This window comes from Triturus cristatus, chromosome 3_2, assembly GCF_964204655.1.
Source record: "Triturus cristatus chromosome 3_2, aTriCri1.1, whole genome shotgun sequence".
Lineage (NCBI taxonomy): Eukaryota > Metazoa > Chordata > Amphibia > Caudata > Salamandridae > Triturus > Triturus cristatus.
This window is the reverse complement of record NC_140584.1, coordinates 895528257-895541828: the sequence shown is the minus strand read 5'-3', so window position 1 is coordinate 895541828 and position 13572 is coordinate 895528257. Positions and strand designations below refer to the sequence as shown.

Sequence of the window (13572 nt, the reverse complement as noted above, 5' to 3'; positions counted from 1 at the left end):
TCACAACGCTCCGTGTCAGGTAGTGGCACCAGGTCCCACTTCAGTTTGCAAGGGCCACCACCAAGTCATGTCACGGTGGCCTCGTCTGGCAACTGTCCCCGGTCAAGGTTTGTATTGCCCTATTCAGATGTTATCATTGCTGCTCAGGGGCTTGGCCTCCTGCCAAGCCCCTCAGCAGCCTCCCAATGTTCTAATGTGTTTTCCGTGTTCTACGCTTCAACGCCACTTTGCGCTCAGCAACAAGGCACTCACTCAAGGTTTGTGTCCCGTCCGGGCCTTCACCACTGCTGCATCCAGCAGCCAGAGCCACTCTCCCCGGGGCGTAATAAGTGTGTCATGTACCTCAACACTGCTCCACCTGGTGCTTCCCCCCCAAAATCACTGCGCGTTGTTGGCTCGCTGCCGCGTGAGTAGCTCCTGCGACTCCTGTGCAAATGTTCAAAGCTTCCTGCCCCCTGGGAGCCTAAATCCCCAGGTCCTCCAGAGACCATCTGGGCAATCTCAAAACTGCAGGCCTAACTTACAAGCCGCCGTTGCTGGATGGGGCCAGGGTCGCCGCTCATCAGGCGCTCAGACCAGCCCCCAGCGCTCCACCCAGGCAGTCCCGATCAGGGACAGCAAAATTGGTGCTTCAGAACACCGCAGCTTTCCTTTCTTCTTACAGTGCGGTCCGGCCCTCCAGTGGGTTGCTGCGGGTCCCAGGCAGCCCTCCCCGGGCATTGCATCACCACCAGGCCGCAGTCTCCAGGCAGTCCGCATCAGAGTGTGTCTCTACCACTCACCGGGCTCCAGGACCAGCCCCCAGCACACTACTCAGGCCCTCCCGGTCAGGTAGGCAGCAAAAGTGGTGCCCCAGCACACCACAGTTGTTTCTCCTCTGCACAGCGTGGTCCGACACTCCAGCAGGCAGCCGCAGGCCTCCGACAGCCTCCTCCATGCTCTACGTCACCGCCAGTCCGCGGCTTCCAGGCCTTCTCCGTTTATTGGACGGCACATCTCTGCTCACTGCTCTGTCGCCTACCCGCTGACTCCCCAGCAGCGATCTTTCTCAGCGCCATCTGGTGGTCACCTCCGGTTCCAACAGTAGGCCGTTATAACAGGATATATTTTAGGCCACAGCGGAGCTCTTCAATCACGCAGCCATCATGCTTCATGCCCAAGTCACGCCCCCAGGCTCATATGTTTTTGGCGTTGCTTCATGTGACCATAACAGAAACCTGGCATAAGGCAATTGTCCTGCTGATGTGTTGACTGGGTCAAACACTGATAATAAAATACAAAACAGCATTTCCTATTTAAAGTCTGACTAAGTCATACCATTGTACCTCATTTATCACAGTCAGAAATAACAACTTTGGTACCATTGATAAATCTGCACAAAATTCTCCAAAAGATGCTCCTTTCTATAAATTTTATGCTAATTGGTTGTCTTTTTTATTTATATTTTATATAGCGCTATGCTTATATTACACAAACTACTACTAAGCACTGAACTACATATTTAATACATACAATTATAAACTGATACATATATACACAAAATCATTTGTGTACATAAAAATCATGAAATATAATATCAAAAATTAGTTCTAACCATAATATTGCGAATGTGGCATACCAAGCCACTGGTAGCTATATAAAAGTTGTATGTGATTACCTTTGTAAGCTTCCTCTGTATATTCCGCATTCACAAGTCTCTTTAAGAAGCCGTTTTCTTCTGCAAAGGACAGCAGACATTTCACTGTTTCTTCAGTGTTGTCGTTGACGTTTAATAACGCCTTCATTAGGCAGGTTTTCCCAGTATCAGTGGAGGTTAGCGTACTCATGAGAAAATCTGTAGATGAAATGTAGGAAAGGTTAATCTTTTATTTTTGTATGCAAGGGCATTACATAGTCTTTTTTGTTTGATTGCTATGCTACATAGAGAGGGCTGACCAAACAGTCATTGCACACTTAGGAGTGGGAAAAGCAGTACCCCCCTGCCCTGCTCTGTAAGCAGAGCAGCCCAGCCCTCCTGCCCGCCCACAAAGGTAAAATAAAATGGTAATAACTAAAAGTTATTACCGTTTTATGTTTTTGCTTCTCGCACTGTGAGAAAGCAGTGGGGCGACGCTCCTCCGCCATAGCGGAGGAGCTGCCGCTGCCTAGCTGAGATAAGGAGAAAGCGACCTATTGCTTTGGTGTAATGAGCATTCTGGTATCACCCTCTGTCCCGCAAATGATGGTATGCGTTTATCTGAGATGGCGGGTATTTTCAGGTTATTTCAGAAATGTGTGTTTTAGCACATGTAGTCTTGGGGATTATAATTTATTGTAAAACATGAGATCTCTATCATGACTAAAGCCCCTAGTCTGGAATACAGCTTACCTCTCACAGACTGCTCCGGGAAGTCCTCCGCGGACGTCTTGGCCTCCTCAAGCAGGCGGCTGAGCTCCTGTGCATTCCCCTCTGCTGCGGCTCTGAACATTGACGACTTCAACTTTTTCCGGAGCATCTTTGGGACTACCTGCACTGCACGCCAGCTATGGCAAGACAAAAATAATTATTTTTCACTAATTACTTTAACATTTACAGGAGTATATTGATTTCAGTCTTTTTCAGAAAACATTGGGCTGTGGTCCTGTAAGACAGGATTTAGTTTGTCCCCTCTTTTATTATTCACTGCTAGAATGACTTGCTAAAGATCTGTACCGTATGATACTGTCCTGATTAAAGGCGCACTTTTAAAATGCAGCCCTGGAAAATGGGTCTTTTAGCCAGTATCTTTTCACTTTTTAAAAGCCCATTTGGGGGAATTTTATCACTCCTTCAGGTCTACTTCTTCACATGATAGGCTTAAACCCACACATCAGACTTATTGCCTGAAGAACAATGGTTCACTAAGAACTCACTTAGGATACTGTTAAAACAATGATGGTAAACAACTCACTAATGCAGTGAATGCCATGAAAAAGAGAGAGATAGCCAATTCACACATATCTATTGCAAAATATTGTAATATTGTGCTCACTGTCCACTGTAATCACCCGGTGATAAACAGTGGCGTAAGTAGTACGGGCAGGTATACAATGCAATCGACTAGGGCCAGCGTAGAAATACTGGGCCATTACATATAGGCACATAGAGCAGTCTCTTGGAGATCAGGATGAGACCTAGTAGAGTTGTGGAACTATCGACGTTTTGACCCTTTTCAGTCACTTACAAAGTCATCATCAGGACACTGTGTGGAACAGAGGCATTAGTGCCTGTGATAAAGGGATGAGTGAAGACTTGTACTAAAGGTCTTGTCTAGGAATTTGATTGTACTGGGGGCGGGGCGCCCACTTGTCGCCCAGGTCCAGAGTATAGAACTCCCAGCGACTTCTTAGAGCTCCCTGCTCTAGACTACTGGGCTACAAAACTGGAGTTGCAGTTCTTTGAATATTATCTCCATGCAGTTCCTATTGGATAAGCAGAATGATGCTTCTCCATTCTCACAGCTAAAATTACACAGTGTTTAATAAGGGTCCAGAGGTTTTTGAAGCAGGGCGCTGGTTCGGAAGAGGTCTCTTGGCTCAAGCAACTTTCCCAATTGTGCAAGAATTTCACTGCATCATAAATAGGTGCGAGTTGTGGGACAGCCACAGACGATCAGGAAGTGACGTTGATATGTTCAAATAAGCAGCACGGACAGTGAACGTGCATTGCTTCACAAAAGTGTTTTACGCAGTAGGTATCTTCTTCCATCCAAGATGTTTCTATAAAATATCTGCTCTTTAAATGACAATGTTCTAATTTGAGTATGGTACCACGCCTTTATGGATGCTATTCGCAAACACTGGGCTGAAACATGTAAGAAAGGACAGTTGTCAATGAAAATCTGGATTTCTTATGCTTTATTGTATTTGTGATTTTTTTTATGTAACTGTCCATCTGTTTAGACATTAACGCTCCATTCGCACGTTCTCGAAAAATTTAAACTAGAGGATAAAAAATACATTTAGATCATTCTGATGTGTTTTCCACAATTTTACTATTGTGGGAAAGCACAGTCTAAATTTTCTTGCTAACTTGACTATATAAAGTTTATTCGTAGGTTCAAACATTGAATAAGTTACATTAATTTGTGAAAATAAGAAACAAAGATGAAGTCAGTGCTGAATTGTGAGGATAACCGACCCGCCATGATCGAGAATATCTGAATCAAAAGGATAATTCGCTTTATCCTTCTACATCCTAACAACATGAATTTCCTCTTAAAACGCTGTCGCGCCCAGAAATACTTACAGGCTGCTGACGGAGGTTAAAGAGGGAGGTGTAGTAGTTTGAGGCGTCTGTGGGGAATCCAGGTCTTCACCCTGGCCAGATACACTGTGTACAATCAGAGCAAGACTATATTAGTTTTGGGAAACACAAAGTACAAAAATATATGCAGGCAGAAAACATTGCGATAAACACCACTGAGGCACTGTGGAGAGCAGCGAAACTCATTAAACCTTGTAAAATACTTATGTTATTAATTGAATTGTTATGTAAGACATGTCCGGTCGAATAATGGTCAGCGATTTGACTGGTATTCGTGGCACTTGCATTTTCTTGCCAAAGCATGATGCCCTTGAGATGGCCGCTCATTCTAGACAAATTCGAGATAATGACGCAGATGACCTCCAGGGCCATATTATCAAGAACGGCGATAACATTATCGCCGCTTTAGTGGCAGGAAACTGGCGCTAAAATGGGGAAAAGGGGTTTGACAATATGCCCTTGAGAATTCCAATAGAAACCCAGGTTCTGGTGCGAAGGACATCAACCCTGGGCTTCTACTGGAATTCTCTAGGGCATATTATCAAGCCCCTTATCGCCGCTCCTGCCACTAAAGCGGCGATAATGTTATCGCCTGTTCTTGATAATATGGCCCCTAGTCTTTATTGATGAATGGCTAGCTTTCAGATTTATCGCATCGAGTATATAGCCTTCAGGCCTTCCGTGATAGGTCCTGCCACCCTGCTTCTAGACATTCCCATGCTTTTACTGCTGTCGCTGCAGTCAAGGATCAGCCTCTTACTGTCTCTCATTTCTACAGAAGCTTCCACACTTTCATCTTCTGGTGGCATCTACACAACCCCACGATGGCAGAATATATGTCCAATGAGCCTGGTACATATCGTATCCAGCATCATTGATGGCATTATTTGTGTGACAATGTGGCTCCGCCACGGTTGCTAATAAGTTTCAACAATTCAGAATTTAGACCTAGTGCAACATGATTATTAAGATATGTCCTCCACATATTTAGGAAGACAAGTGATGCCATGGTTAACAGAGGGAATGACTGCATTCTAACCAAATGAGAGAATGAACAAGCATTGGCATTGCCAATAGGTCTCGCCTTTGGGACCTTTATAAGTGTTTAGCCATGCAACAGTTGCATAACTAAATACTTATAAGGTCCTAAAACCGAGACCTATTGGCTATGCAAAGCGGTCGTGTGGCTGCGAAAGTGAAAGTAATTGCGGTAAAGCGCGGCGCGCGCGCCCGCGCACATGCACTGTAGCTCTAGGCTGGTCTGGTAGCACTTTTTGGAGCCCTCTCAATAAGTCTCGCCAGACCAGCGCATGCGCTGGGTCAGGCGAGACCTAAAAAGGAGATCAAAGCAACGGTGCAAAGGGGCCTGGTTGATGCAGTCATAATTTATCAAGTAAGCATTTCCATTGGCTCTTTGAGGGCGCCCAGGAACCAATGAAACACAATGAGATTGGCCCATTGGATCGTTAGTTCTGAGTGGTAATGACTTGCAGAGAGGTCTGGTCTTCTCGCCTGCTCCTGGAGGCTGTTCCCTTGTTTGGTGTAAGGGGTAGCAGGGAAGAATGATCCCATTTCAGTAGCAAATCTGGGCGTTAGATGAGGGTCTTTAATAGCCTGATCCACAAAGCTCTTTTCATGACTTTGTATGACTTACCTCTAACTCTCCAGAAGTTGCACCTGTCATAGATAAAAGAGGTGTGAATCTGGCCCGAAGGTGAGCAGTGGCCCTAAGCTACCACTGCAGCTGCCAACAAACATCGACCGGCGAGTGTCACATGGTTTTTACACTCTTCCCACGGCCACCGATGAGCACCAGATGAGCTGTAAATGGTCACCCAATGTTGATTTTCAGGTCATTTGTAGCAGAGTCTCTGCTCTGTCGCATCCATTGCAGGTTTGGTAACTTCCCCAGGACAAGCAGGCGCGTTCCAGGCAGTGCTGCTGGTGCTCCAAAGCCTTACCCTTTCCACGGCCTCCCCCTCTTGGAGGCCCAGCCCCACTCCTCAGACTTGGATCTCATGGCGGACATTATTTCAATGTTGTCATGTCAACTACTGTGCACTTTGTCTCCAGCCTCCTGCATCTTTAAGGAACTCAAGTTACAATGTGGAAGCAGACTGCTAAGACCTCTTGATACAGAAGCCTAAAGTCTCCTGCAAGCTTCCATGTGAAGGGACATTTCACTGTAATGTCACTTTCGTAAGTGTGTCTCTGCTCAAAACTGAACCTGAGCTGCATGTATCTGCCTAGCATCAGAGTCACGCCCTGAGTATGAGTTAAATGGACTCCTGTGCACGTCCACTATGCCATATTCTGACTGAGCTGCTGTTCCCGAGTCCAGTTTTCCAGGGTGTTGAAACATAAGAACCAGAAAAGTCTTGCCTCTACCCCTCTTTTTTTCGTGAAGGGGTCCTGGAAGAACTTAGCATCTCCTACCCTCCCCTACACCCAAACTCCCCACACTTCTTCCACCTCACACAAAGACGTTTGCAAGTAACAACCAAAGTTTAGAGTGTGTAATCCGTAAAGTAATGTTTTTGCCCAGTCACTGTTCTAAGACCGGCCTATGGTACGTTCCACAGACTCCGTAGAGCCAGCTGCTGTGGGTGAGTCTAGCTGGCCACACCTGATAAACAGGAAGATACATGCTTTGTGTGCTACGTCACTTCAGATGAGCTGCTGCAGTAGGGCTGTTCCCCCGTCACAGACAGCTTTGTGTTACTGGACTAGGTAATGACACAGAGAATCACTATGCACCTCTTATAACACGATGCACTGGTTAATCACTTGAAAATATGCTTCGTTTGTGCTGTGGCAAACTGCCTAAACTACGCAAGGCACACTACATGGAGAACGTCAAACATGTTCATTGCATGTCTGCATTGCTGTATTCTATCACGCTCATGTAAAGAGCTCTGACACCTACGGGTCTAGCTAGCGCTATATAAAACCTATATAAATAAATAAATATGTCCTAGCATTTTCCTATAAGATATAGTTGTTTCGATTCTTCTTCTCATTAATTATGTTGGTATGTGTGGCTCTCAGAACAGAGCCTCTATCATTTATTTCAGTTTCTATATGGCATAACGCATTGCTATGACGTTGCTGTGTCGTAAAGACCTTCCAGGCCAGGCAGACAAGGATCTCTGGGAGCCTGTCAGCACAGCTCTGCTCGTCTGCTTTGAATGAAAGCAGAAAGCACAGCGGCGTGAGTGGGAGGAAGGCAGGGGCTGTGATGGGAGTTGGCCCAGGATGGGACAGGGATACGTTATAGAATAATATGTATGGCTCCCTGTTTATCCTCTGTCACTGTGCAGCAGTTGGAAGCAGGGGCAGATGACTTTGGGGGCCGCAAAAAAACATAAAATTATATATGGGTAAAAAGTGAATTACATGGAAGTTTTTCGCCATGGGCTCTGACTGACTTCACAGACAACTCTAGCTTCGCTCTCATTGTCGATTTGATGTCACTCAGAATCCCTCAGTGAAAAACATGCCCGTAATTCACTGTTACCCATCTACAATTCTATATATGCTCAAAATATATTTATATGTGGGCTCTTGTACACGTTAATCCTCTGTAAGTAAGTAACCACATGCTGTGGTACATGGAGATGTTCTTCAGGTGGTGGCAGCGGCTAGCAGAAGCCTGCTTATTGTACGCGGGTGAGAGGTCTGCTGCTGTAGGGAGAGACGTTTTGGCCTGTTTCTCACATGTAGTGTGTGGGATGCTGTGACCACAGTGGTCCGACAGGACATACGACATAATTACGAGTGGCGCATTATTCCAGGGAGGTAAAACTGCCCGTGGAAATGCTGACACCGCAGGGTTTATTTACTCCCAGATGCGGGTTTACATCACCATCCCGAGTTCCACAGCTCATAATGAGGAATAACAGAGTAATCCTGCTTCTTTTCTACCTTAGGAAGATGTGAAAATCATGTTTTTATGGCAAACATTTCTTCCGGCTAAATCCCAGGGATCAGTACAAATTGTGGGCACTAGTAGTAATCCTGTAAATCCAGATGTGTGTGCAACCCCACTTGTGTTCCTGAGCACTTGGAATGGGACTCACATTGTGAAGAAGGGTGGAGTCTTGCAAGTGGTGTGTGTTCAGTGTCATCTAAGCTGCTGGTCAGACTGGCTCAGCAGGATGGTTACTAATGTTTCTGGCTTTGTCCTGCTCACTCCTGCTGCTCGTTGCTCCTCAGCCAACTTAATTGCACTTCCTCTGTCCTCATTTGGCACCTATTCTTCTGCTAGCTCGTCTGCTGGCATCAATCACTGCCTTTTATCACAGAGCTGCTTTCAAGAATGGAACCAGATCTGGCCATGAGATTTGTGTCTCATTTGAGCGTAGCCCATCATAGGTCGCTCGCAACAATGGAAACCAGAGGAGCACCACCAGTTTAAAGCGATGCTGCCAGAAGATAGATTTGCAAAAAAAGACTGAGTCTGGATTCTAAATGTGACCGCACGCGGAGCCTTAGTGGGAGGACTCATCACACATAGGGGCTGGACGTCAAGCTTATACGTTAGCTGTCGCCGCTTCTCTATGCACGGTTGGGGGCCATGAGTCAAACATGGTCAACCAAGGCTGACCATGGCCAGACTGTGGTTTTAATGGTGCATTTGTCAGGGGAGCTCTGTGCCTGCCTCTTCTGTCTGTAAGACTGATCGCAAACACAAAATTCACACAAACGATCACCATCACACATAATCACACAACACACACACCATCAATCACTTGCACCGGCGTACACCACCCTGACAACACAGCAACATACGAACATCACACCATACATCACATGCCATCACCCAAACACATCTACAACCAAGCACATTACACAACGGTGCACACACACATGCAGATACTCACATGCACCCATCACACTAACACATCAGGACATCAAAGCATCACAAAGAGTCAAACACTCCCATTACACTACTCACAGACACACACCAAACTCTCAAATGCCCCATCACACACACACAAGCAGGGGTGGATTGCACTGTAAAATGCTTTTTCAATTACTGTTCTTTGAAGCTTGGCCGGCTGTGGCACATGAACCACATGCTGTGTGTGAGCGGAAGTGTACACTGCTGCTACACTTTTTCTGTGTATGTGTGTGTGCATGTGAGGAACGTTTGGATTCATGCTGCACATTCTGTGTGCCAGGGAAGATCGGTAAAAACCTTTTCAATTCACACAATCCAAAGGGGCTACTATTATCAGTGACTGCTGTGTTCAGCTTTTCATCGTTCAGAAATTGAGCGGACATAATTGGATAAAGCTTTAGGTAAACTATGTATTTTGCAAGTGCCCAGAACAAATATTTGATAGGGTTTCAGAGCATAACCACGAAGTAAAACAGGTTTTCGGAGTTGTCACTGTTCATTTCTACCCAGCATTTTCCACCCTGTCAAAAAGAAGTTTACAGCGCTGTGAGGTCACAGCTACAGTACAAAGTAAGGGGGTTGCTGGAAAAGTGCAAGAGGGCATCGACAAAGACATTGCAATTGGAGGAGGACAGTGCTGGAGATGGTGTGGACATATTGCACTGGACCTGTACCACTGGTATCAGGAGGCATTTCAGAAGGTGAGAGGGAGAAGGGAGGTGGTATCAGAGAGAGAATGGAAAGTAAAGTACTGACCAAAGAACAGTTCATAGTGGGAGACTGTGCCAGAACGGAATTGGGAAGAAAATCTTGCAAGAGTTTTGCACAGTTTTTCCTGGTTTTTGAGGTTGTGAGAGTCACTAGACATGCGGTAGAATTGTTGGATAGGAATGTGTGGAATAATATATGGCTATGTAGGCATGCTTAACCCTTTCACTGTTGATGGATATTGCTTGCTGTAGAAGTTTTAACAATCGCATTTTGTATTAGTAAAGGAGATGTGCTTGGACGCCAATTCACCAAAATGCCAAGAATAGTGAAAGTGACATCACACACCCTTTGACCTCACTGATATGAAAGTAAGTGACATGATATGACGTTTGATCCTGACTCTTCCCAGGACGTAATACTACTTAACCTTAACCCAGATGATATCACAATAATTGCCATCACTGAAGTTACATTCTACCTGTGTAATTAATATATAAATACAACACAAATGTCTCTTTTGGATACATCTGTATTGGGGTGCTGACAAAATCTTTCAAAATGTTGAGGTGTAATAAAATACTGGTCCTAAACTGTATTGAGCAATTTGAATGAACCAGGTCTCTTTTGAACGGGTTCAGGCGGAAGGGGGTTTTCCCCACAAGAACATTTTGAAAAATGGGTCAAATAGGTAATTTTAAAGCAAACTTTTCACATAAATCTGCTAAAAAGTCATGGACTATGAAAGGGCACTTGTTAAATATATAAAGTCCTTTCATGGTGTGCCAAGCCAATGAAACCTGCCAATCCACTGAAGTTGCCCCCATATTTTCTAAATGCACCATGAGTGCTCCCATATCCCAAAGATAACCTCCTTTGTGCGCCGGCCAGCATTTTTCCATGGGGGCTATATGCTATGGGTGCCCCCTTATGCCAACAATTACATATAATATGCTAGTCCCGGAAACTGTGCTACTAATGTTATCCATCCACCATGAATGACCTTGATGTCAAAATGTACCTCTAGTATCATAGGGCCAGCATTTTGTCATGGCTGTTCCCCTCCTATATGCCACAGCTGCCATCCTTTATGCCAAGACTCTCCTCCAACGTGCTAGTGACATCATTTTACCATGGGTGTCCAATACCAAGAATGACCTCCAGTATGCCTGCTCCAGCCTTTAGGCATGAATGTGCCATAGATCAAGTGTCATCTCTAATATTTCAGGGCCTTATCTGTTAATAATTGCGTCCAGATGCCCACACCAGTATTTTACCAAGACCAAAAGCAGATTTGCATGCCAAATACCACATTCTCACTCATGCTAATTTAATTCACTGACTCACACTCAATATCGCCTACTCACTCTTACTCAATCATTCTCATTCACTTGCACCCATCCATTCTCAGTCTCTTGCACTCAGTCTTACACTCACTCACACATTGTCACTCATTCTTTCACTGATTAGCTCACACGTACTCACTCACACTGACTTGCACTCACTCTTACTCTCATCTCATCGTTCTCACTCACCCTGACCCACTCATACTCACTTACTGACATTTAATCTCATTTATTGCCACTCCTATCACTGTTACTTTCACTCACACACACATGCTCATATACACACATGCTTACACATAGACACTCCCTCTCTCACACAAATACACTCTCACTCGCAACCATGCACACAACATACATTAAAAAACATTTTTACTAAACTGATGCTCCAGCTTTTATTACCGAAATAGTGAATATTATGCAATAATTCTGGCGAAGTAGGACTGAGGGGACTGGATTCTGATGTCAGCGATGCCCTTCGTTTTGACAATGTTACTACTTTCTTCCAGAAAAGTGGAATCTACTCCATCTTGAGTGGTCTTACTTGGATTTTATAAAGGCATCAGTTTGCACTGCCACAGCAGTGTACATTTATGATATACCGTGTGATTTACAAAACTGTTATTTTGTAAACTGCTTGCAGGCAGTAGTAACTGTTCCTATTTAAACTGGTCGCATACCCTTTAGGATCAGGTTCACGCCATATAAAATTGCAACTGTTAAAATATAAATAAATACATTTGTTTGTCTTGGTAAAGCCTGCAGCTCATTGAGTCCTTGCTCTCAAAGAGTGACCACAGATCACTCCTGCTCTCAGAGTTATTCGCTGGTATCTGCTGAAGGCTGGGGTTGAAGGTGCAGGCATCTTTGCACAGGTGCAGTCATGGCTGCCATCAATATGGGTTCTGTTTGCACCTGGCAAAATGAAACTCTGCTGGTAATATACTAGAGGCAAAGGGGGGTGGGCGGTCTCTACTGCGGTCCCATACTGTGGAACGTGGTGTTAACAAAGATTAAGGCAGCAAGGAATTACTCACAGTTCATGCAGAGTAGCAGAGCTGAGATTTTAGGTAGGCTTTCTTCACTGAAGACATCTTTTTTTTTGCTTACACACAATGAATAGTTAACATCCATAAAACCCTTATCACTTCAGTCACCCTGATGAAAAGTGTATTTCACTCCAGAGCTCTGAAAAGCTGTGTCCAGAGTCACAAGCTGCATTTTGTAGAATGCAAAGTAGTATGCAAAGTAATACTACTCACGCACTACAAAATTCGATTCACAAACCTATGGCCAGAGACCCCCCGCTATCTTGTCTTCTCTGTATGGAGCTCTCCTTCTGCCACAGTCATGTAGATCTCTGAACACATAGGTATATGAATTTGAATATCGGAGGTACAGGTTAATGGTGATAACATATGGAATAATTACTACAAAATTGTGGGGATTTAGGGGAAATATAAGGAGTGATTTGGGAGGAGCATGTAATATAAACACACACCCATAAAAGAGTAAGGGCCTGATTTAGACCTTGGCGGGAATACCACCATACCGGGGCGGCGGCAGTCCCAAGTAGTCGAGCTGACGGCGGTCACCAGCCATTTTTAGATGTTACAGAAAGAGATAGGAGAATGCCACCATGGAAGTCTTCTCTGCTGACTAACAGTACTCTATCGCTGTCATGCCGGCGGGTTTCTAATGTGCCAATTTAGATGTTTCCGTTGTGATGGCAATATCCTGGTGGCAGAGGCCTGATGGAGTGAGGCCATGGTGGTGTGGAGACAGGTAAGTACTACTTACCTTCATCTCACTACACATAAAAGTTGTCGAACTGCCAAAATTTATATGTAGTTAATGCGTACTGCCCATTTATTTTACATATGGTATTGCACACCAACAACATACACACACTATTGAATGTACACCCACCACGCTCCCTAACATACTGGTGACAAAGGGGTGGGTGAGTGTCGTGGTCAAGTTGCAGCAGCATAGCAGGTACCTGGACAATGGCATTCAAGACAGATTCGATAGTAGGACCCCGAAAAAAAGGTGAGTTTTCACCTCTTTTTCCTCGATTTTGCCAACTCGAGCATGGATGTTTGCCTGCCACAGTTGCCTCGATGGAAAGGCACATTGTAAAATGGAAATCTTGGCGGGACTACTTCTGCCTCTGAGACATCGACGTGGAAGAAAGATTCTGGCAGAGGCAGCGGGACTGCGGCGGTCCTCAGTCCATTAACCAGCCAACATCTAAATCGAGCGGGCGGACTGCCAAGGGAGCGGGAGGGAAGACTGCAAAAAAGCAATGGCTGGACACGATCCGCTAAGAT

The 13572-nt window shown here is 45.1% G+C and overlaps 1 protein-coding gene across 1 annotated transcript in view; it reads right to left on the bottom strand.

The window, feature by feature from the left end:
• Positions 1-13572, bottom strand: part of TRPV3 (transient receptor potential cation channel subfamily V member 3) — a 96475-nt gene that overhangs the window by 47681 nt on the left and 35222 nt on the right. The window contains exons 4-6 of the mRNA XM_085649327.1: positions 4268-4351; positions 2369-2523; positions 1658-1834 (exon numbers count right to left, since the gene is read on the bottom strand). Of these exons, the coding sequence (XP_085505453.1) occupies positions 1658-1834; positions 2369-2523; positions 4268-4351 (416 nt within the window). The remainder of the gene's footprint in view (positions 1-1657; positions 1835-2368; positions 2524-4267; positions 4352-13572) is intronic.